Source organism: Ambystoma mexicanum, chromosome 4p (assembly GCF_040938575.1).
Source record: "Ambystoma mexicanum isolate Mex_15411 chromosome 4p, UKY_AmexF1_1, whole genome shotgun sequence".
NCBI lineage: Eukaryota > Metazoa > Chordata > Amphibia > Caudata > Ambystomatidae > Ambystoma > Ambystoma mexicanum.
Window position 1 is genome coordinate 1,054,146,701 of NC_090927.1, and position 25,083 is coordinate 1,054,171,783.

The following is a 25,083-nucleotide window of genomic DNA, read 5'->3' on the forward strand; positions in this document are numbered from 1 at the left end:
GCAAGATAGCCCTTGATAGTGCCAACCTGAAGGCCCGAATTTGTCAAATAGAGTAGAAAAGATAATACTGTTGGTGTACCACATGAAAAGGGGTCGATATTCTTTTCTCTACACCAGCTGTAAAATGTGTTCCAACGGCAGCGGTATAAAGTCTTTGTTGTTGGCCTTCTTGCCGAAAGCAACACCTCTATGACATCATCTGGGAGGTCCCAATCCTTGTATCTCAACCTTTCAGATACCAAGCGTGAAGGTTGAGGGTTCTGATGTCTGGATGGAGAACCGGACCTCCCTTCTGCGAGAGAAGATTCTCCTTGAGTGGAAGACGAATTGGAGGGCAGATGGACATGTCCAGAAGGTCCGGGTACCACGTTCTCCTGGCCCAGTCCGGGGAAATTAGGATCATGGCTTTCCGGAACCTTCTCAACCTCTTATCATTTGAGGAATGACAGGGACTGGAGGAAACGCGTACAGAAGTGGAAACTCCCGGTCCACTACAAACGCGTCCCCTAGAGCTCTTCTCGGGGGAAATTCCCTTGAACAAAACTGATCGCACTTCCTGTTGATGCTGGTGGCGAACAGATCCACTTGAGGGGTTCCCCAAAGGGTGAAGATCTGTTGAAGGACTTCCTGAGCTAGTTCCCACTTGTGGGAGATTGTACTCTGCCTGCTCAGAGCGTCCGCTGTCAAGTTTTTCTCTCCGGCTAAGTGAACTGCCGATAGAGAGATTCCTTCTTGGATTGCCCAGAACCAGAGCTGCATCGCCTCTCTGCACAGAGGCAGTGATCCTACGCCTCCTCTTTTGTTGAGGTAGTGCATGGCCACTGTGTTGTCTGTCATTATCAGGACATTATTCCCCTGTACAGATGGCAGAAAAGCCTTCAGCGCTAGTCTGATTGCTCTCAGCTCTAACAGGTTGATATGTAGTCTGGACTCCGATGGAGACCAACGACCGCTGATGGTCAAGTCGTTGGCATGGGCTCCCGACCCCGTGAGTGAGGCATCTGTGACTACTGTTATCTCCGGCCATGGTTGCCAAAATAGTTCTCCTTTCAAGATGTTCTCCTGGCAGGCCCACCATTGAAGGTCTCGAGCCACCTTGTCCGGAACCTGAAGGAGATCTGTCATTCTCCCTGAGAATTGTGACCACTGAGTTCTTAGTGCCCACTGAAGAGATCTCATTCTCAGGTGAGCCTCTGGCACAAGGAGGATGCAGGATGCCATGAGGCCTAGCAACCTCAAAAAGTCGAAGGCTGGGAGACGTTGGGCATTTTGAAACTTGGTGACCATCTGTAGAATATCTTGAGCCCTAACCTCTGGTGGCGAGGCTTTTCCCAGGGAAGTGTCCAGGACCGCTCCAATGAACTGGAGTCTCTGTGATGGTATCATCTGTGACTTCTTTAAATTGAGGGAGAATCCCAGTTTGTGAAGGAAGTGGCAGACCTAATCTAGCTGGATCTGAGCTTGTTCCGGAGATACAGCTCTGATCACCCAATCGTCCAGGTAGGGGTAAACGTGAATCCCTTCCCTCCTTAGACTTTCCGCCACTACCGACATTAGCTTGGTGAAGACCCTCGGGCGGAGGTCAGCCCAAATGGCAGAACTCGAAATTGATAATGAGAGCCGCCAATTGCGAACCTCAGGTATTTCCTGTGTTTGAGATGGATTGGCACATGGAAATAAGCATCCTGAAGGTCCATAGATACCAGCCAGTCCTGGAGCTGGAGGGCCTGAAGGATCTGAGAAAGAGTTACCATCTTGAACTTGTCCTTCCTGAGGAACTTGTTCAATTCTCGTAAGTCCAAGATAGGTCTCAGTCCTCCGTCCTTCTTCGGTATTAGGAAGTAGGGGGGGGGGGGGGTACCAGCCCTTGTTCCTCTCCGCTACAGGTACCGGTTCTATGGCACCTTTCTCCAGCAGGTCTACAATTTCCTGCAAGAGGAGCGGATCTGGAACTTTCCGAGAGCTGTTCCCTGGTGGATGACTCTGAGGAATGCGTAGAAAAGGTAGGCAGTAACCTTGGGCAACTGTCTCCAATGCCCAAGCATCTGACATAATAGCCTGCCATTCCGTCAGATGTTGAGTTAGCCTGCCCCCTACTAGTGTCTTGTGAGGAGAGTCCTCAGAGTGATTTAGAGGCGGCTGATGCAGGTGCCGAGGGTAAAGAGGCACCTGCTGCTGCGGCTTTTGTATTTTTACGCCGTCCACCTCGGGTGAATCTTTGACCTCTTTGAACCGACTGTCCTCTGCCTTTTCCGAAAGCGGAATAAAAGCGAAAGGACTTACCTCTCCAAGAGGTTCCTGAGGGGCGATATGGCGTTTGACGGATTGCAGCTCCCAGGGATTTTGCTGCTGCTTTGGATGTCTAACTTTTCTAGGCTGTCATCCGCCTTCTTACCAAACAAAGAAGAGCCGTCAAAGGGCATATTTAAAAGTCTGGCTTGTACATCTGGAGCAAACCCAGACTTTCGCAACCACGCAAATCTGCGGGTTGTAGTACTTGCCGCCATGGCCCTACTGATGCGGTCAGCAGAATCAATGCCAGTTTGAAGGGATTTGCACATTGCGCCTTTACCATCCTTAATGTTTAGAAACACTTCCCTTTCTTCTCCCTCTGGGAGGCAGTCAGCTGCTGTTGAAGCACACTCCTAAAGTGTATAGCTGAACCTTGCGAGCGTACAAGTAGCATTAATAGATTTCAACGCCATGCTACATGCAGAAAAAACTTTTAGCCATAGAGTCGTATCTTTTGTCATCCCTGTCCTGTGGAACAGTAGGGTATGCCGATCTACTGCCTGATGCAGTTGCTGCTTGAACAACCAGACTCCCTGGAGTTGGATGTTTAGACAAAAATTCAGGGTCAGTAGTAGATACCCTATATTTGGTTGATAACTTTTTGTTAACCGCTGGGATAACCTCAGGAGTTTCCCAGTTAGCCAATATTTTTCTTTTTAGTGCAGCGTGAAATGGAACCACAGGATCCTCCTGTGGGCCTTTAACTAAAATGTCTGTAAGGTCATCCTGTTGGAATGCAGGTAAAGGTGTAGACCAACCCATGAATTCTATAATTATTGCCATTAAAATTCTGTAAGGGGTCTCAGCATGTTCCCCTGGGTCTGGTTTGGCAAATTCTATTTCTGGGGAAGTATCTAACCCACTTGCCTCATGTAAGGATTCTCGAAGATCCTTCAACCTATTTTCCTCAGAGGTAAATTCCTCTGGTTCAGGTGTTGCAGATCTCTGCAACCCAAAGGGTCTTTCTTGATCCAAATCCTCCCCTTACTCATAAATTGAAGACAAAGGTCTGAAATGATCAGACCTTGGAAATGGCTTAAATCCCATTTCCAGAGCAGAAGGGGCTAAATTTGTCATAATTGGATGAAAAAACGTCGACGATGCGGACGTTAAAGGCTTCGAAAACACCGAAAAAGGCGTCGAGAAGATTGGAAGAGGCCTCGAAGAACTCGAGAGGATCGGAATCCTACTCGAGGTTGCCGACCTCGAAGTCGTGTTAGAGGCCCTGGGTATGACCACTGGCTGTGAGGTAGTTACGGCCGTGGGTTTGTTATTTTTCGGTCGAAGATGGCGTCGATTCGAAAGACCGATGTGTCGATGAGCCCTTCGATAATGGCATTGATGACACAGATTGATGCGTCGAAGGGACTTTCGACGATGGCGTTGATGGCACAGTGCCTTTGCTCAAGGGTTTGTGACGCTCTCGAGTAGTTTCTTTCGCCGGGTGCAATGACTCGCAGCGTTTAGATTTTTCGGGTCTTTCACCCAGGGTATCACCCTCAGCTGTCTTCGAGGGGTTTGAGGCCGCTTTATCAAAGACGCTAAGCATCCTTTTACGGAATTCCTCCCACTCAGCCTGAGAGCTATGTTTTGTGGGGCAGGTGACTCTTTCCGGAGAAACAGAAGAAGGCGAGGAAGGGGATCTTCGACGTCTCTTACTTGAATGCTTGGATCTCGAAGAGTGGTGGGAACTGCTTCGAGACCTAGAACGAGAATGTTTCCTGTGTCGGCGAGGAGACGAATGTCTCGACTCTGCAGAGGAAACTTTCGAAAGAGTTTTAACTGACTTACCTCTCTCAAGCTTCCCCTTACGCTCCTTCAAGGCTTTCGCAGTCATGGACATGCAGTCCCCGCACTCCGAACAATGGTGCTCCAATCCCAGGCACCACAAACAGATCCTGTGAGGATCTGACTACGACATTCTTTCCACAGTCTCAACATTTTTTGAAGCCAGACCGTGGAGTCGTCGGGTTCGGATGATCGAGTAAGAGTTGGTATTCGAGGAATAATGAAGAATATATTTTCTGACTAACGAACTGAGCAACGCGATTCCGAGGCCCACGAAGCGCGGAAAAACGGAACTTAGCAACGGACGCTGCGCGAATCTATTTATACGCATGATGACGTTGGTGCCGATACGGAGGCTGTCGAGGGACATCGGCTCGAGGGACATTGACGCGCAGCGCCCTCTACTGAAAAAATGTTTGAGGCCAGCAAGCTGGAGATTATCTATCAAGATAAGGAATACGTCGGAGGACACAATCCCTTCAAAGTACAGTGTTTTGGGACTATTGCTGTGTAATCAATTTTCCTAGGTGTAGTGCTGGAGCAATTCACAATATATAAATCTTCTACTTGCACATTTGTACATATAGATGTACTTGACACATTTGTGTGTGAGATTTGATCAAGCAAACGCCCTTACTTGTAATCACAAGTGTATCATAACGAGTTAAAACTCAATGTGAGCAAATAAATTCAATTAATTTGGATTTTAGTAGTTTTGAGTATTTTGTATGTTACAAAAACGATATTTTGCAGAATTCTTTTTAGAGAAAGGGAGACGCGAGTATGCATTACCATGACCATTTGTTTTTTGTAACAAGGCTGGTTGGTATGCGCCAACTCTACACAACATGCAAAGCAGCCATACACTAGACCTGCTCTAGGGACTATCTGGTTGACAGGAAGCCATGATGAAAAGGGAGCCTAGGAAATAATACCTTGCGCAACACAAAAATTCGCGCATTCTACTAGTAGAAATGCCTCTGGCCTCGTATGCTTTTTATTTCTGTTAGAGCATTTGGAACCTTCATGGCCCAAAAATGACAACGATATCCCCCTTATTACCTTCCCGCTTTGAAGCACTTCACTTGTGTATAAGCCCTTTACAAATAAATAATTACACAGTTATCTGCCAGTGAATGTAGAACCCGCTGCAGAAATCTCTCATGAAAACTAACATCAAAACTTGGACTGAGTGATGCGCCTGGAGTCCTAGGCCATTGTCATTTAGAGATCAGCTCCCCCTGCCAGAGGCTTAGGGAAAAGTTCAATCAAGGTGCCAGAAACCCCTTCCTCCGTTTGGTTACACTTGCTGTTCATACGGAGTTTACATATTTCGATTTAAAGACTCCAATAACATAAATTTGAATGGTTTGCCTGTTAATTCTAGATTGAATACTTTTCCCAGAAGTCGTGGGGGGGGGGGGGGGGGAGGCTGCGGCTAACGAATAAATTAAATAAATAAAAGCCCCCTCTTGTAACATATGGGGACTTTCGTGCAATTGGTCTTTCCTGTGGGTGCGGGGCGGACCACAGAGCACCTGTATACTTGGCGCCCCTACTACATGCAATACACGGAAGTCTGCAAAATCCATCCGGGGACAGAGTTTAGCTGACCAAACCACATAAGAGCATGACTTTGTTGTTGATGAAGGGGAAACAAGCAAGCATTCCTTCCGATGATGATAAAAACACCCATCAGCCATCCAGATCACGAGTGGTCTTCAGCATGAAAAACCTTGCTCTCCCCTCAAAAGTCTTATCCATTCGAAGTGTGGCTATGGGTGGCCAAGCATAAGAACCAAACTACAATTTAAAACCTGAAAAGAAAAAAAAATGAAAAGCAACTTGTTCCAGGTGGTGCTGTCCAAGTCAAATATGTCATACGATACCACCTACAAGGAGCCTGTGTGAAATACAAAAAACATGAAAACCCCACAGGCACTGGATTGTACACCGACAGATGGGTCGTTACTTAGCAATACACCTTTCAAGTCCAAGATCTCAGTGGCTAGAAAACGATTCCCTCGCGTGCAAATCCATGCTCTCTCATCTCACACAGTCTAATTTGACTTTCTCTCCTCGCATGAAGATCAATGATTTGAGGAGAAAACCCGGATTATGCAGGTATGCCTACCCTGCTCCCAAGAGACCCGCCCAATATAACTTCAATCTACATAACAAATCGTTCATTTCCTTCCTGCGCCATTCATCTGTCACCAGGGGCCGGCCTCCGTCCTTTGTTTCCATGAAAGGAAGCAACCCACGCTCTTTTGTGTCCTGCACTGCGGCGGAGCATACGTGCAGGGCTCGCACCCTACCAGCAAACGCCAAGTGAGGGCGTGATGGGCCCTACTTACTCCACAGACAGGACGCCGTTCGCCAGCACTCCCTCGTAGCGGCCTATTCCCTTGTGCTGGATCACTCCGATCTGGCCGCCCAGCTCGTCTGCGATAACCCCTGCGTGGATGGCAGCTTTACACAGCAGCGACGTCTGAAATACAAAACCATGGCCAGGCTCGTTAACAGTTATTAGAAGACACAAGCAACTTCCTTGATACAGTCATTTATTTTAGCATTTATGAGCGCACTAGGCCACGAGACGTCTAGGCGCTGCTTACAGGCAGGAGATAAGTACATGCACACAAAGCAGGTTTAGTAAAGTGCTGATTAGTCTAACGAATGAATTACACACACGTCTAAGCAATAGAGTAAGGATTACCGGTCTCATTCGATCATCTGTTCATGGGCTTGTCTGCAGAGGTTGGTGTTCCCAGAATGCATAGGGGGTGCCGTTATTTCGCATTAGCATATCGTTTTTTGTCCGAATTGAAAATGATATATGACCCTACAGGTCTGCATCATGCCCGTTAGTTTTAGTCTGAAGGCAAAATTTGATTTAAGCACATGCCATTTCTGCATTATAATGGAATTGCCCCCTGGCATCCTCTAAATGGATTAATGCTGTGGCATGCCTGCTTACTTCTTAATATCAATATGTAATAACTGAAAATGAGGGATAGGAAAATTAACAGAATCATGGGGACTTATTGCTAGACTAAGTGGGTATATAGTTCAGCTGAGGTTTCCTGCATTTATTTTTTACTAGCATGTTTTGGTGTGTAGAAGCCTTGCATGCACATCCCCCCCGCCCCCATCTACTGAACAGCGCAGGAGAAAATAAAGGAAAAGGTAGTTCCGCAAACCAGCATTTCAATCTTCACCCTTACATTTTTCAGTATTGTTCCAGTTTCAGATTCACGAACAATACAACCAAAGTTGCAGGCTTCTCCAATTTGAGGGATTCTATAAACATTAACTTTCCCCCTTCAGTGCAATTTGAACAGTGCTGTAGGATCAGTTCCCCAAAAATTAGATCTGCATTTATTTTGATTTCTAAGGGGCTTTTGCCAAAACGCTGGACACACGATCATCAACAGTACAATAGAAGAGGGACAATGATAAAAATAGCACAAACATTGGGATAGAAAGGACAAGCGAGAGGAACCGCCTTATGGTTTTGGCGTCTTGTGCAAATGAAGGAGAATGAGATTGGATACAGGGAGGTTTTGAAGCAGTGAGCAGAAAACGAAGCCTTGAAAAAAGAGCGCGAGGATAAACCAATGCGAGATACGGGGAGCAAGGGCATGCATACTTTTATAGAAAGTACAGAGAAAGTGAAACAGAAGGTGATGGAAGTGCATGGAGAAGGAGGAAAAAGAGGGCTGATGGCCGAGTTAATAGAACACAGAGGGGCAAGTTGATAAGCCGGGAGTCGAATAAACAAGGCAGAATAGTTGAGGCGTGAAAAATTAAAAGATTAAGTTTAGTTTCATGACTGGAGAGTAAACAATGAGCTTTGCAAATATTGTACAGATTGAAACAAGAAGTACAGGCACAGAGAAGAAAATGAAAGCGGAACGAAATACACCACCAAGATTGTAAGCAGAAGTCGAACTAGCAAAGTGGGAGGGTGAAAGGGACATAAGAAGGGAGAGAAACAGGACTAGAGATTGATGCAGGAAAATAGAGTTTCCATTTTAGTGGGGTTAAGAAGAAAAAAATTAGAAATCATCTGAGCCTGGACTTTGAGAAGACAACTAAAGAGCAGAATGAGTCTCGGAGCAGGCAGACAAAGATAGAAACTTGTGAGAGTGGTCAGCATAAGAATGACAGGATACATTAAAGTAATCAATAAACAGGGTAAAAGTTTGAGAGCGAAGTGAAGAGGATCCAGAAGAAACTCATAGGAAACAGAACTGCAAGGGAAACATTGGAGACTTCCTACCCCAGGAAACAGTAGCTACACTGGAGTCAGATGGTCAAAGTGACCTTTTGGTGCTCACTTGTTGAGCTTGTAGATTGGAGGGGGGGGAGGGGCAGGTGGCTCCAAGCTCCAACCAAAACTGTCTGTGGATCTAGAGCAGCCCAATTTATACTTCAACATTGTGTTAATTATATTATTTAATTTGGTTTACTTTCTTGTGCAAATGCGAATATGTGTGATTAAAAATAAATGCAGCCACTGGCCTTCCAATATTAAAAAGGTCTTGATGCTCCCTCTGAGAACTAGGGCTCTGCAATCCCACTCAAGAAAACTGTCTCCCACACTCCGGCAAAGCTGAAAGGTTTGGGGAAATTTGGCTTGGGGCTTCTGCTATACAAGCTGAAAGAGCATGGGGGTCGAGGTCTGCGGGGAAAGCTGATGGAGTCACAAAAATGCCCCAAAGGTTAGTGTTCAGCCTCTTACCTTTCTGGTGACCCAAGACCGCCAAGGGGCAATTTCTCACCATCACACCCTTAGGTCAATGTTGGAGATTCCGTCTGAAATGTACTGTTTTTATCTAAGTTTTGGCAATGGTAGCGTCATTGTCCTCTACACTATTTTAGCCTGATTGTGTGTCACCCGTCATACTCATCTGAAAATTCACTCTTTGTGGGGAGAGGATCCAATGCTATTGCAAAAGGTTCTGGCAGCATGAGGTGAGGGACAGCAGGCTCAGATTTCAAAATGGCACGTGGGTGCAAGTTAGGGTGACAAGATTTATAAAGTAAAAAACCGGAACAGGGCAACTAACATAAACGTAGGACTAACTCTTGAAAGTGGCGGTCAAGGCACTACACTTCAGTAGCGTTTGCAGGAGAAGGGGGTTTAAGTGTTACTGTTCAAATAAGCACACATTATAATTAATTATACTACCTTAACTTGTAAAATGCAGCATTTCTTCTGTGGATATTGTGCATTCCTGCTGGTCAGCCACGAAGACCTACTATAAAAAAAGAGGACCCCTGCAGTTTCCAATGGGTACATAATCTTGAGAAAGGGGGACAGAGCACCAAATACCAGGACAGTCCCGGCAAAAACCGGGACGACTGGTCACCCTAGTGCAAGTAGGCAAGCTATTACATTACCACATGTTGAACTGTTTTGGTTGATGCAGCCAATATTTTTACTGCAGTCATTTCATATTCTTGTTAATGATTATACCGATTTCCTTTCAGTAAATAGTAAAATGTATTAAAAAAATTAATTCAGCTAACAACCATCGAACAGCAACGATCTTTTGTTGTATTCTCCTATGGAGAGGGAGAACTAGAGCACCCTTGCTGCTCGTATATATGCAGTTCGCAAGTTCTACCTCCTACACAACAGAAATGGGGACCTGCTTTTATTAAGCCAAAAGGGGCCTTTATACCAGTTTAGGTCTGAATATAGGTTTCCTGGAGCATTTCGAATCGTTCTACTCCTCACATGCCAAAGTAAAATGAGCAACAGTATAAAATCCACTTAGGAAAAGTCCTTGTGAACTGTCCAAGTACACATTTACACAAAGTCCGGTGTACACGCTTTGGAGTATACCACAACTTCGTTGTCTGGTTAAATGTCCAAAGAAACATTTGTCTCAAAGTGATCACTGAATCAAGAAAATGAACAAAGCAGACCTGCTTTACACAACATTTCTTTGTGCAAACCTCAGACTACAACATCCATTCAAAGTTAAAAGAACCCTTTCGGTGTTACTAGTGCCCTGTAACCAACCAGCTTCCCTTTCTCCCACCTCTTTGGTCTTGTGGGCTTAGGGTGGAGAGTTTAGCAAATGTCTTTGGTGTCAGAAAGAAAGCAATCAAGAGTGCAAACTGTTCCTCTCCAAGCCTGTGTTCGGCTACTTTCTGGTAATGTAATCTGGTAGGTCGGTGCTTGATGTAGAACCAAACAGGTGCCCAAAAACAAACAAACTCAAGATAAAAAAGTCTCACACTATAAAAACAAATACTTTACAACAAGGGGTGTCATTTTATACAGCCTTAGGAACCTCTGGGTCTTCCCAGTCACTCAGTCTTCGAGTGTTCCGGGATCTCTAAACTCTTGCTTTTGAGGATCCCGGATGACTGGTATAGTGGGGAAGATGCCACAGGTCTTAAAAGCAGCTTCTCCCTTTCCTGTCCTTCCACCACAGTCTCCTCTTCCAACACAGTCTTTGCTACGTTTGTTTTGTTTATTACTTTTTCTTAGTGTCTCTTCCCACAATCCATTCTTTCCCCATATTTCCTCACTTCTAAAGGTCTTCTGACTCCTTAGCTCCACTCTCTTCAAGGTTCCTTCATCCCTCACTCTCTTTTTCCAACCTCCCCCCCACCCCAACCCACCACCCCCTGGTCCTACCTTTCATTTGCCTCTTTCTCCGCACCTTGTTCCATACTCTCCATACGTCTCAGTAGGACATACTTTATACTCTATAGGTGTGTGTAGTCCGGCACATGAGCAGGAGACCCACAGCAGCTGTGCACCACTTAAAATGAGACTTTCGGTTAGGCTGAGACCAGGGTAGACTACAATCCACACATGCAGGCCTACTTGAGCTGTGGCCCACCCCACGGCTCTGTGCACAGAGGGCATAAACAAGGCAATATGTCCTCATGGGAGTATGTCCTAATTGACATATCACTCCCGATGACTGATGCAGAGCCTTTTTGTTGCTTTTAATAATTACCCTGCCTGTGTTAATGACTGGTCCTACAACTTCGATCTGTAATAGAGGTCAGGTAGTAATCAAAGGTAGAAAGGGTCTTTACTCCCATAACCCACATACACAGGCAAATGACCTACACATCCACTGTGATACTTATACTAAACTAAGTATAGACATTGATTGTATAAATAGTGAGTTTACAGCTATTAAAAGGGTAGGTTTGACAATCTGAAGTCGGAATTGAACCAATTAAAATGGACGGATTACAATATCAACTAAAACAGATTATTAATCTATTGTGAAAAATGTAAATCTGTCTGCAAATACTGAATCCAACTTTGGTGTCAAGTTAATTAACACTAAGTCACCAAATGCAGCAAAGGAAGCTTAGCCAAAGAGTCAAAATCAGCATCCAGATCAGTAAAAGCCAATGTTACATTTTAAACACATCATTCAGTCTCAAGTACCGATCCTTTGGTTGTCTAAATGTGTGGAGTACCCAAGTTCTAACCGGGTAAAAACAAAGATGTGTATTGTCTGTGTAATAAAGTTACTCATTGGATTAGACATGCAAGGGATGTTGCTCAGCGATTATTTCTGATATCAAACAAGCTGAAAGTTACCCTGACCGAAAATAAGGACTATATTAACATAAGATTAAGGGACCACTATTTGTGAGGCGGCCTTTAGCAACTGAATTGACTTCTTTTCCGCCAAAGGATTCCTTGATACTGTTAAGACAATGTGTAACGTAAACTATATCTATGTTTACGTTACACATTCTATTGCATCAGTATCACTTATTGATTCCATTTCCTGGATTAGTAATGCCGATGGGGACTTTCATGAATGAGACTGTTGATTGACAGGGATTTTGGAGGCCTGTATTGGTAATGTGAATTTATCCAATACGCATAATGAAGAATTTGAGTCGTGGGGTTTTCCTACATAGAATACTATTTTTTCTCACATCAACAAACCATGAATAAATTTGTTAATGAATAATATGATGTGTGTCTTAAATGGTCATTTTACAACAGATTGTCCTACAAGAGGTACCTTTGTTAGGACACCATCAGCACCAATGAATGTTGTCATTTGTATATTGGAGGACTGCTGTAACGTAACCACTTGCCTCTCTGTCAGATTATCTTTTACAACAGAAAGGAAAAGTAGAGCAGTTTTACAATCATGGGTGGTAATTTCTAGCAACACAAGAAAGGAAATCTATATATGGGAATAGTTTCTTACCTGTAACTCCATTTCTCCAGCATTGGTATCTTTCATGGATTCACATGCTTAGAATATTCCCCGTCGTCAGAATGGGACCCCTCGGTACACATATATAGCCTTTTCCTATAGGAAAACTTACAACACTTTTGTGTCCTATCTACGTCCTTCTAGGACCCGCCTGCGCATGCTCCGTAGGCCGTCCCAGTATAAGAGGCCCGCCCCTGCGGCTCCCCTTCAGATTTCGGCCCCTCCAAAGTAGGAAGGGTTAAACTTATCAAATGCATTGCATTCCGGGGAGGCTGGCGGGCACATGTGAATCCATGAAAGATACCAATGCTGGAGAAATGGAGTTACAGGTAAGAAACTATTCCCTTCTCCAGCATTGGATCTTTCATGGATTCACATGCTTAGAATAGATTGTATAGCAGTAACACCTGAAACGGCGGTGAGAATGTAATGTAATATACCCTCACCATAATACACAATGCATATGTACAGTAGGAATAAGTTAATTCATATAACCTTACCCACCTAAAGTATACTGTCATCAAAAGGTAGAAACAGATTCTCCACAGCGTGGAGCTTACCTTACTGAAACAGATGGCGCAGGACAGCTCTTCCCATCTGCACCTCGTCCGCATGCTGCCTGGCAAGGCAGTAGTGGCGGGTAAACGTGTGGGGCACTGACCATGCCGCAGCTTGGCATATGTCCATCAGCGGAATTCCTGCCCATAATGCTGCTGAGGAGGACTTTGATCTTGTAGAATGGGCTCTAGGATGTCCTTGTAGTGGCCTTCCGGCCTTGGAGTGACAAAAAGCAATCGTCGATGAGACCCATCGAGCCAATCCCTGTTTAGAGATTGCTTTTCCTCTCGTCGACGGACCATATGCGATGAACAGTTGTTGAGTAGACCCGAGTTCCTGTGTACGATGTAGGTAAAATTTCAGAGCCCTCTTAACTTCCAAGGTATGAAGAGCTTTTTCTGCTGTCGATGATGGGGTCGCGAAGAAAGTAGGGAGAACAATGGACGAGTGTTTGTGATACACTGTCGGAACTTTTGGGACGAACGTCGGATTAGTTGCCAGGACCACTTTGTCCTTAAAGAATATTAAGTATGGCGGGTCTACGACCAGCGCTTGCAGTTCCGAGATTCTCCTAGCTGATGTGATAGCAATCAAGAATGCCAACTTCCACGATATGAATTTTATGTCGGACGTGGCCATAGGCTCAAAAGGCGGTTTCATTAAGCCTGCCAACACTGTGTTGAGACTCAAAGTTGGAGGGAACCGTTTTACCGGGGGAAAAGTTCGAAATAAACCCCTCATGAAGTGTTTCACAAGTCTGTCGCTAAATAGAGGAGACTGTCTCTTCCTCGTGAACCTCGAGATGGCCGCCAGGTGCACCTTTATCGATGTGAAGGATAAACCCCTCTCCGCCAAGAGAAGCAGGTAAGGTAGAACCTGTTCCGGCGTCACCAACAACGGTTGTAGGCCTTGTTGTCCTCGACACCATTCACAGAATCTCCGCCACTTATAGGTGTAAGATTTGTTTGTAGAAGGGGCTCGAGCCGCCTGCAGAACTTTTTGACAATCCTCCGAAACGTCTAAAGCACCGAACTCCGAAAAGTCAGGAGCCAGGCTGTAAGGTTGAGACTGTCCGGGTCGTGATGCCACACCGTGCCTTTGTCCCGGGATAGTAGATTCGGGACTCTCGGAAACGCTATAGGATGTTCCAGCGACAGGTGAAGCAGGTCGGAGAACCACGGTTGCCGCGGCTAGTATGGTGCCACTAGAATTACCCGGCAATTGTATCTGCGTATCCACTGTATTGTCCTCCGTATGAGGGGGAACCGGGGAAAAGCATAAAGGAACATGTCCGTCCATGGGAAGGAGAATGCCTCCCCCATGGAACCCTCTTGAGGCCATCTGCTTGCGAATTGCTCGCATTTCTTGTGGTCTTTGGTCGCGAAGGCGTCCAGAGGGGGGTGACCCCATTTCTCGAACACTTTCATCAGTTGGACTGTGCCCATTTCCCATTCGTGTATCTGGGCCATGCTTCTGCTGAGGGAGTCTGCTTGCGAGGTCTTCACTTCCGGAAGGTGGTGAGCCACGATGGAAATTTCGTGCTTTAATGCCCAATGCCATGTTTTCTGGGCCTCTATGGAAAGAGTTCTTGATCGCGTCCCTCCTTGTTTCCTCAGATAAAACATGGCCGTTGTATTGTCGGTCAGTACTCGTACTCGCGATCTCTTGATGTGTGGTAGGAATGCTTTCAAGGCCCATCGTACTGCTTTGAGCTCCAACACGTTTATGTGTAGGAGTGACTCCGTTGGAGAACAGCGACCTTGCATTTGGAGCGCACCCATGTGAGCTCCCCATCCGGTTAGGGACGCATCCGTGACTATGGTTCGCTGAAACTCCGGTTCCTGTAGGGGTACACCGTTGTTCAGATTGTGGAAACTCTGCCACCACTGAAGGGTCCGAAGCAGCTTGTCGTCGTCGATGGTTATCTTGTCTGACCACGATCCTTGGGCCTGTGTCCATCGGTCCGCAAGGAATTCCTGGACTGGCCTCATGAATAGGTGACAGTTTGCCACCAGATGGATGCAGGATGCCATGGCCCCTAGGACCAAAACTTATTTTCTCACTGAGAGCTTGGTGTTTTGACGTAGTCGGCTCGCCAGCTGATTGAGTTTTGAGGTTCTGTCGAGAGAAGGCTTCACTAGCCCTAACTGGGTCTCGAACTGTGCCCCCAGGAATACCAGCATTCTCGATGGCTGCAGAGAGGATTTTTTTCGAAGTTTATGGCGAATCCCAGCTGTTGTAGAAGCTGCATGGTGGCTTGTAAACTTGTGTTGGTCGACGCTGGGGAGGATCCCCTTACCAGCCAGTCGTCGAGGTATGGGTATACATGGTGGCCTTGCTTCCTTAGCCAGGCCGCCACTGGAGCCAGGCATTTCGTGAACGTTCTGGGGGAGGTCTTGAGCCCAAAGGGAAGAACCGTGAACTGGTAGTGAGTCCGCCCTATTACAAATCTCAGGAATTTCCTGTCTTTCCGACACATTGGAATATGGAAGTACGCGTCCTGTAAATCCAGGGACGCTAGAAAATCCCCTTCTTGAACGGCGCGGATCACTTCCTGCAGAGTGAGCATTTTGAATTTTAGGCTCTTTAAAGACTTGTTGAAATCGCGTAAGTCTAAAATGGGACGCCATTTGCCGTTCGGCTTTTTTACGACGAAGTATCTTGAGTAGACTCCTTGACCTCTCTGTGATGTTGGAACTAATTCCATCACGCCCTTTGCTAACATGAGTGTTACCTCTTGTTGCAGTATCCTTAGATGGGAATGAGCGGTGAACGCAGGTGGAATGTGCGGAGGGCTGTGTTTGAATTGTAGAGAGTGTCCGTTTCTTATAGTGTCCAGCACCCATTGATCCGTCGTTATTCGTTCCCATTCGTCGACATATGCTGACACTCTTCCCCCCAGAACGGTGTGTTGTATGTCACTGCTGGTCTTTATTTTGCTTGTCTCTCGACGACGACGGATAGGGTGGTCTTTTCCTGGACGTCTGGAAGTTACGGCGTCGGTTTGCCGTTTGGGAGGCACGCCTGTATCCCTGGGAGGGGTAAGCCGACCTGCCAAAGGATCTGTCCCCAGACGCAGAAAATCTGGAATTACCTGAAGCCCCTCTAAAGGGACAAAAAGACTTGTAGCTTCGGCCACTCTGGAGGGCACCCAATGAACGTGCCGTGTCCGAGTCCTCTTTTATTCCCTTTAGGGCTTCGTCCACCTTCTCACCAAATAGAAGGTCTCCCTCAAAAGGCATATCCAATACTTTGTATTGTACCTCTGGCCTGAAGTAGGTACATTTAAGCCATGACTGTCGTCGTAATACGACCCCATTATTGACTTGCTTGAAGCCTGACTCCGCGAGGTCCACCGCAATGTTTATTGCGTGATTTGAGGCTTCCTCACCCTCGGACAAGTAACATCGCTGCCTTCCTATGCTCTTCCGGAAGATGATCAAGCAACAGAGCTAGCCTGTGCCACATCTCTCTGTCGTATCTGGCTACAATCGCCAGAGAGTTTGCGGCCTTTACTGTGGTTGCTCCCACGGATAGCACTTTTTTGCCAAAGGCATCCTGGCGTCTCGCTTCGTTTTCAGGCGGAGTCGTGCACTTGTGCTGGGCCTTCGCCTTCCTCGCCGCTGCCGCCGACACCACCGAGTCTGGCGTTGGTTGGGAGGATAAACACTTGGGGGTAGACTCTGGAGCCTTAAACTTTTTCTCTAGGCGTCCTTTCACTGCTGGCTCTGAAAAAGGGCGACGCATTGTCTGCAACCCCTCCTCCCACACGTGGTCAAGTATTGGTATTGAGAACACAGACCTCCTTCTCTTACCCATGTGGTCGAACAAAAAATAGTCCTTTTTCTGTTCTTCCTGGGACAAACCAAATTCTTTACACGCCTTCTCCATCATAGAATGGAATGATGCAATGTCGTCCGGAGGGGACGGGTGAGCTGGGCTTCTAGGGGTTTCCAACTCCACCTCTGACTCCCAGGTTGGATCCCTGGAGGGGGATGATGAGATATCTGACATGGCTCCCCTGTCAGAATCCGAATCTGGCAGCTCACCTTTCTCTTGTGCCAGTGCTGAGATTGGTGTGCGTAGGTGCGTCGGTGGACGGGACGGGCCCGGCTCGTCGACGGGTGACTGTGGCAGGTTTGCCTGAGGTAGTCTCTGGTCCAATGACTGTAGCAAGGACTGAAGCGTGGACAGAATTTCCAACGACAAAACAGATTGAGGATTGAGAAGAGGGGCAGATCCCGGTATACCGGCTACCCTCGTCGACGACTTGTCAGCCACTCGTAGTCCTAGGTCTGCTGGGCCAGCTATTCTCTCGCTCTCGTCCTCTGAGGACAGCGACACAGCCTGTTCTTGCAGTAAAGTATCCGGGGGGGGGATCGGATCAAAAACCTCAGGCCTCCAGTAGAACCCCCGGCGACGAAGCCATCGTCGTCGCCGCCGTTGTCGGTGGGACGGTGGATGCCACCGGCGTTAGTGGCAGGGTGGAGGCCGATGACTGGACCGCCGTCGACGACGGTGGCTTAGCAGGCGGTTTATGAAGTCCCGCCTTTTCCCCACTTGGCCTGCTTTTACTCTACTCTCGATTCGTGGTCGATCTATGATGATCGCCCGAGGAGGATTTTTGCCTTTCCTTTTCATGCTTTTTTGATGAAGATGATTTTTTTGACGAGGAGTCTCTAGCTGAGTGACTCCCAGATGACTCTTTTTCCGTCGGTCGAGATTTCTTCGCCGGTGGTTCCGACGAGGTAGCGCGGCGTGATGTTTTCGCCGATTGTGTGGAGCCTACCTCCGAAGGGGGGTATGCCCCCGCTCCATCATTCAGCCATGCCACCAGCCGTCGACTCCGGTCTTTGAGGGTTTTTTGAGAGAACCCTTTGCATATGTCGCAGTTATCAGCCGAATGATGAGGGTGGAGGCAATATATACAATCCATATGTCCGTCCCCCTCGTAAACTTTTTTCAAGCCGCACGTCGCGCATGGACGGAACAGCGCTTTTCCTGACATGGAGGACATTTTCTCTAACTCCAACTCCAGGTATACAACCTTGTACAAAATAGTAAGACAACGCGAGGAGATCCCACTACTTTGGAGACGGTTGAAATCTGAAGGGGAGCCGCGGGGGCGGGCCTCTTATACTGGGACGGCCTACGGAGCATGCATAGGCGGGTCCTAGAAGGACGTAGATAGGACACAAAAGTGTCGGAGGTTTTCCTATAGGAAAAGGCTATATATGTGTACCGAGGGGTCCCAGTCTGACGACGGGGAATATTCTAAGCATGTGAATCCATGAAAGATCCAATGCTGGAGAATTACAAAAACGTAAATGAGCGGAGAAACGACATTTTCATGCTCATCGCTTGATGTACCTCCCAGTTCAACTATAAATGTTTCATTGCCCTGAGGTTGCTGAAGGACCTGTTTGAGGCTTTGTTAGCCTCTGGTGTTTTATCTCCTACCACTAGACATGCAACAATCTCAGTATTCTTAAAGAAGGGCAAAGATGAAACTTCCCACGTCAAGCTACGGACTGATTAGTTTGATCAATACTGACAACAACATTTTGTCAAAAGTGTTGGCCCTGAGGCTAGAAACATTACTACCAAAATTGATGGAACCAGTCAGGCTTTATTAAGGGCAGGCGAACATCAAGGAACATTTGGAATTTGATTCAGACTATATGTGAAGCAAGTGAGTCTCTTGATGACATTGCAGTGTTTTCATTAGACGTGGAGAAAGCGTTTGATAGGGTGAGCTGGGAATATCTACTTATGGTACTTCCAAAGATGGGGTTTTGAGATAGGTTTGTATCTTGGATTGAACTATTGTATGCTGATCCTACTGCGGATGTTATCAATGACATGAGGTCTGGATCTTTTACATTGAAGAGAGGGACGAAAACTGCAACTTCCATTACAGAAGGGTGGGCTAGGAGTTCCCAACTTTAGGGTTTACCATTTGTCATTCATGTCGCATCTTTTTGTACCTTTTCTTAAGGAGGATCCAAACGAATGGGTGATGGCTGAGGCGAGTTGTAGTGGACCTCTTTTGCCTAGGGCAGTTTTATCGACTGCTTCTGGACCTAGAGACGTTAAGAAACCAATGACTGAATTCTTGAGAGTTTTGTGGAGGAAGTTATGCGAGTTATTGTGAGTGGATGCTTTATTGGACCCATGTTCATTTATATGGATGAATCCTGGAATTAGGATTAATGGCAAACCGATCTTGTCAGACTGGTTCATGGGCGGGATACAGTGGATCTCTGAGCTTTTCAATAATGGGAAATGGCCATCAGCCAGAGAACTTCAGGGAAAGTGGAATATTGTGAATCTTTCGGTAAGTGATTATCGGAAACGCAGGAAAGTTGTGGGATTGAAGGAATTGGATTCAGGACTACAGATAAATCTTTTCACAAATAATCTCACACCAGGTGAGGGAGGGTTGACCATTAAAATGCATCACCTAATCATATCAGAATACAAAGGAAATGATTGTCTGAAGGATGACTGGAGTCGTCGTATTAGTTGTGAGATTTCTACTGAGCAATGGTCCAATATGTGCCAGAATGTTAAGCTCTGCTCGATTAGTCTTGGTGCAAGATCATGGCAGATCAAAATTCTAAATCGGATGTATTGGACGCCCAAGCGATTGTGGAAGAGAGGGATGAATGATAGTAGGGACTGCTGGGCATGTGTTCATGAAGTGGGGACTTGGAACATATGATGGGGGATTGTTTGAGGGTGAGAGTGTTTTGGACTGAGTTTGGTAAAGTTTGTGAGAAAGTACTTGTTGAACGAATTACCTATGACTTCAAAACTTTAGTGCTGGGATGTGATGAACTTCTAGATGATTTGACTACAAGTCAGAAGAAAAGGATGTTTCGTGGTGCGATTGGTAAAACATTGATTTCGACTAGGTGGAAATCTACGTTACCTGTGAAATTGAATGCATGGATAAAGGGGATGCATTAATTGGCAGACATTGAAAGAGTCATTTATAAAAGAGAAAAGAAATTCTCCTTGTTTGAGAAATGCCAAAATTGCAATTGCAAAACTCAGTAGAAGAGGATACTCCCAAAAACACTTGCCCAGAACGTATCAAAAATCACTATTGAAACCAAGAACAGAAATATTAAACAAATACATACAAAATGCAACTCGTAAAGCTTGTAAAGTACACTTTATCACGAACTATAGCTCTAATATCAACACTGAGAAAAATTCTTACGAAAAACTGGCATATTCTCCTATCGGATAATGACCTTATCCCCCCGATCTAGACAACACAGCAAATCAAACTTTTCGTAAAGCAAGAAACCTAAATGACCAACTTTGTCATTCTCATTTTCAAAGAAACAACAGAGAACCAGGCCTTTCTCAACTCTGGAACTTTCCAAAACAAAAAGGTAATTATCGATGTGGAAAATGCTCAATCTGACACCATTTAATAAATGGCAAAAAAGAATTCTTGCTACCAATGGCAAAACCAAACCCATTTTGGACTTTAACTGCAACTCAAGGAACATTTTGTACGCCATCCAATCCATTTGTCTTAAACTTTACGTAGGAAGCACTACAAGACCATTCAAAATGTGTATACAAAACATATACAAAATATAAAACAGGAAGATATTAGATTCCCATTAGGGTTTCATGCTCAACAAAATCATCAAGGGATATCTAAGGATAATATAAAATTCTTTGGTATTGAAAAAAAAACTTTCCCCCGCCACCATGAAGTGCTAACATGGCTAAACTGTTAAGAATATGAGAGGCAAAATGGATCTGTCTTTTGGATGCTGCCACACTGGCCTTAATGTGGACACAGAGCTAACCAATTTACTGTAGTGAAATCATAACTCATCAAATACTATACAGGCATTTTTATTAAGATTTTTTCTTTTCCTTTTTCTCATTTTTAAAGTAAGGGAAATGTTAAGCGACTTAAATGATTATCAATGATTATCATTGTGAATGCGTAGACTAAAATTTCAATTTCTGTAACTTTTTCTGCCTCCCACTGTATCGCAGTATTAGTGCGTAAAGTTGGTATCCTTTGTTGAGGTACGATCACATGCCTAGTCTAGATCAATTGTCTAATCTTTCAATGCCGGAACGTAAATTAACTTCTTGAAAAGACTGAGTAACTTGAATTAGTATTAACATTACTATTCAATACATTCGTAATTAAAGATGTACTCATCGACAATAGCCCTATCCAATATGGCTGCCACGTTGATGACGTCAACGCGCAACTAACTCGTGACTGCGCCATGATGCAACTATTTACGTGGCGGCCATTTTAGAATACCACTCGGATTATCACACCGAGCAGAGACAACACATGCATTAAGATGCAGATTTCTTAAAAGAACGTGCTGGTAAGATATTTTTATTGCTATGAGAAACATTTAGATTATACTTGATAAAATATGCTGACAAGCTTCAACGATTATATATATATATATATATATATATATATATATATATATATATATATATATGATACATTACTCACCGTAATCGTATTTCTGATGCTTGTATCTGCTTAGATTCACATGCTGTGCATAGGCCGACATCTAGTGGAAGCCGCAGAGTATTACAGTTTGTTTTTCGAAACTCGAAAATGGGCGTCGACACAGGGCGTGCCAGTAATACTATCCCTAGTGCGACGTCCACTGTATCCAAGATCCCTGACGCGTCTAGGATCCTCAGATTGTATTTTTTCTGACATGAGGTAGCATGAGGAGTAGCGCGAGTACAGATAATCCAAGCTGATAAACAGAAAGGTAAGACTACAAGCAATCATGCACCTTCTCTCGGAGGGGAGGAAGGGTGGGTCGCATGTGAATCTAAGCAGATACAAGCATCAGAAATACGATTACGGTGAGTAATGTATCCCTTCTGAGGCTTGTGGAATCTGCTTAGATCACATGCTGTGCATAGATTAGCGAGCAGTACCAGAAGAAGGAGGTGGGATGTGAGAAGGGTCATGAGCAAATAAGTGTCTTAGAACCGCTTGTCCCACTTGTATATCTGCCTTGGAATGGGTGTCAATGCAGTAATGCTGAGTAAAAGTGTGAATAGAGCTCCAAGTAGCTGCTTTGCAAATGGTGTCAAGGGGTACATTTGCAATGAAAGCCAGAGTGGCCCCAATGCCTCTAGTAGAGTGGGCCCTTGGCGTAAAAGGCAGAGTCTTTTCAGAGAGTGAGTAACACAGCTGGATACAGTTAATAATCCACTTCGAGATGGCACCTTTAGAGACGCGATCCCCCTCTCTGCCTGTAGCTACGGAGACAAACAGTTGATCTGTTTTCCTTAGCGGTCTTGTTTTATTTACATAGTAGAGGACCGCCCTACGCACGTCTAGGGTGTGTAGTTTCACCTCAGCCGAGCTTTGCGGGTTTTGGAAGAAAGCCGGAAGCTCGATGGACTAGTTTACATGGAATTTTGATATAAATTTAGGTGAGAACCTAGGGTGTGTGCGTAAAACCAGTTTGTCTTTATGGATAGTAAAGAAGGGATCCTGCACTGACAGAGCCTGAATTTCACTGACCCTTCTTATAGAAGTAATAGCTACTAAGAAGGCCTTTTTATAAGTCAGGTGTTTGAGACTGCTTTTATGCATGGGTTCGAAAGGGGGGGCCCATGAGCTTGGCTAGCACCACATTAAGGTCCCACCCTGGTGGTGGGTTTGAAATAGGAGGGTGGAGTCTCTTTACTCCTTCCATGAAGGCTTTAACTACTGGTACTTTCCACCACGACACCTTGCTATGGGAAGTGGTGTAAGCCGAGAGGGCTGCCAGGTGTACTTTCAGTGAGTTAAAAACCAATTCTGCATCGAGCAGGTGGAGCATGTATGTAACAATAGTGGAAGGAGTGCAATCAACTGGGTTGATTTGTCTACTCTGGCACCAGATAACAAACCTCTTCCACTTGTCAAAGTAACAGTGCCTTGTGTTTGGTTTCCTAGATTCCTTTAGGATGTCCATACACCTCTGTGGCAAATTGAGGTGTCCAAACTCTATGACCTCAGGAGCCATGCTGCCAGTTTCATTGAGTTGGGTTGCTGGTGCACTGTTTGACCTTGGTGCTGGGACAGTAGGTTGTACCAGGCTGGGAGTTTGATGGGCTTGCACACCGCCATCCTGCGTAGGTGTGGGAACCAGGGTTTTCTTGTCCACATGGGAGCAACTAGGACCAGCGTCATCGATTCCCTGTTCATCTTGTTCACCACTTTCCTGATGAGGAGTTGGTGGAAAAGCGTACGCAAACATCCCTGACCAGTTCATCCACAGGGCGTTCCCCTGGGAGTCTGGTTGGGGGAACCTGGATGCAAATCCTGGGCATGGTCTGTTTTCGCTTGTGGCGAATAAGTCTATAGTGGGGAAACCCCACTGAGAGAAGAGATCTTCTACGACCTCTCTGTGAAGAACCCATTCGTGTTCCTCTGGGAGGGAGTCTCTGCTCAGAGCATCCGCTAGGGAATTGAGCTCCCCTGGAACATGTTGTGATGACAGGAAGATGTTCCGTCTGAGTGCCCATATCCAGATTTTCTGGGCAAGCTTGGACAGATTTGGCGAGCGAGTTCCTCCTTGCTTGTTCAGGTAGAACATGGCTGTAGTGCTTTCCGTCCGGATTTGCACTGACAGGTTTAGTAGGTGGGGCTCGAACGCCTGAAGCGCTCTGAATACTGCCAGAAGCTCTAGCAGGTTGATGTGGTTCTTGGCCACTGAGTGAGACCAGAGACCCTGAGCTGTGTGGTGGAGATGGTGAGCTCCCCACCCAGTCAGACATGCATGCATCTGTAGTGACTACTGCCTGTACTTTGGGATCGTAAAAGGGTTTCCCCTGTGCAAGATTTCCTCTTGTTCACCAGTGAAGGCTTTGTACCAGTGTTGGCGAAACGACCACTAGATCGTCCCACTGACCACTTGCCTGAGACCACTGTTTCGCCAACCATTCCTGCATGGGACGCATGCGCAGGCGCGCGTGGGGGACCAGGTAAATGCATGACGCCATCATGCCCAGTAAACGCATTGCTTTGCGTACCGTTATTTGGTGACCGGACTGATAATGCGGAATTTGCAGTAGTATATTCCGAATTCTTTCTTCTGAAGGAAAGGTCAACCCCTCCTGGGTATCCAGGATTGCTCCTGGGAATTGTTTTGAGGTGCTTGGCACCAGGCTTGACTTCTTCTCGTTGATTGAGAAGCCCAACTCGTGGAGGAGGTCGATAGACCTTTGAATGTTTGTCCTGCAAATTCCTGGGGTTTCCCCCGTTATGAGCCAGTCGTCCAGATAAGGGTACACTGGGATTGCCTCCCTGCGTAGGTGTGCAGCCGCCACCGCCAGTACCTTGGTGAATACCCTTGGTGCTGAAGCTATCCCGAAGGGCAGTACCTTGAATTGGTAGTGCCGACTGTCCACCTTGAAGCGCAAGTACTTTCTGTGCGCTGGGAACATGGAAATATGAAAATAAGCATCTTTCATATCCAAGGTTGCCATGTAATCCCCCTTTTTTAGGAGGGGGATTACCTCTTGTAGCGTGGTCATACAAACTTTTTGGGGCTTGACATACTTGTTGGCAGGCCGTAAGTCCAATACTGGGCGCATTGTCAAGTCTTTCTTTGGCACAAGGAAGTAAGTTGAATAAATACCCTTGTTTACCTGGTGTCCCGGGACGAGGTCTATCGCGTCCTTTTGTAGAAGAATGGCGATCTCCTCGAGGAGAATCTTCTGATGTTCTAAGGAGTGTACTCTTTGTCGTGGAGGATGATTCCGGGGACGCTGCAGTAGCTCTATACAATATCCCGTGGATACCGTTGACAGCACCCATCTGTCTGATGTGATCCCTTCCCAAGCCTGGGTGAAGTTTGAAATGCGTCCCCCTACTGGGGTTGCGTGAGAAGGGACCCTGAACTGAGCGTCACTGCTTTGGTGGAGGCGTGCCGCCTCCCTTGCTGGGGCTGCCTCTGCCTTTACCACGACCTCTCCTATTACCTCTGCCGTAACCCTGGGTAGACTGTTGGTTGTTCCACTGTGTACCCTGCCCCTGGGAATGGTTAGATCCTCTCTGGGAATTTTGGCCGCGTGGGCGACGAAAATTACTATCCCCTCTCTCGTTAGGGGGTTTATTGGTTAACTGGCCAAGGGATTTGAGTGTCTCGTATTCGTCCTTGGCATTTTTCAGTGCGTCTTCGACCGCCTTACCAAA

General features: G+C 46.1%; 1 protein-coding gene across 1 annotated transcript in view; it reads right to left on the minus strand.

Annotated features, from left to right (window-relative positions):
- DCBLD1 (discoidin, CUB and LCCL domain containing 1) overlaps positions 1-25,083 on the minus strand; it is a 369,800-nt gene that overhangs the window by 97,434 nt on the left and 247,283 nt on the right. The window contains exon 6 of the mRNA XM_069606627.1: positions 6,438-6,571. Coding sequence (XP_069462728.1) covers positions 6,438-6,571 — 134 coding nt within the window. The remainder of the gene's footprint in view (positions 1-6,437; positions 6,572-25,083) is intronic.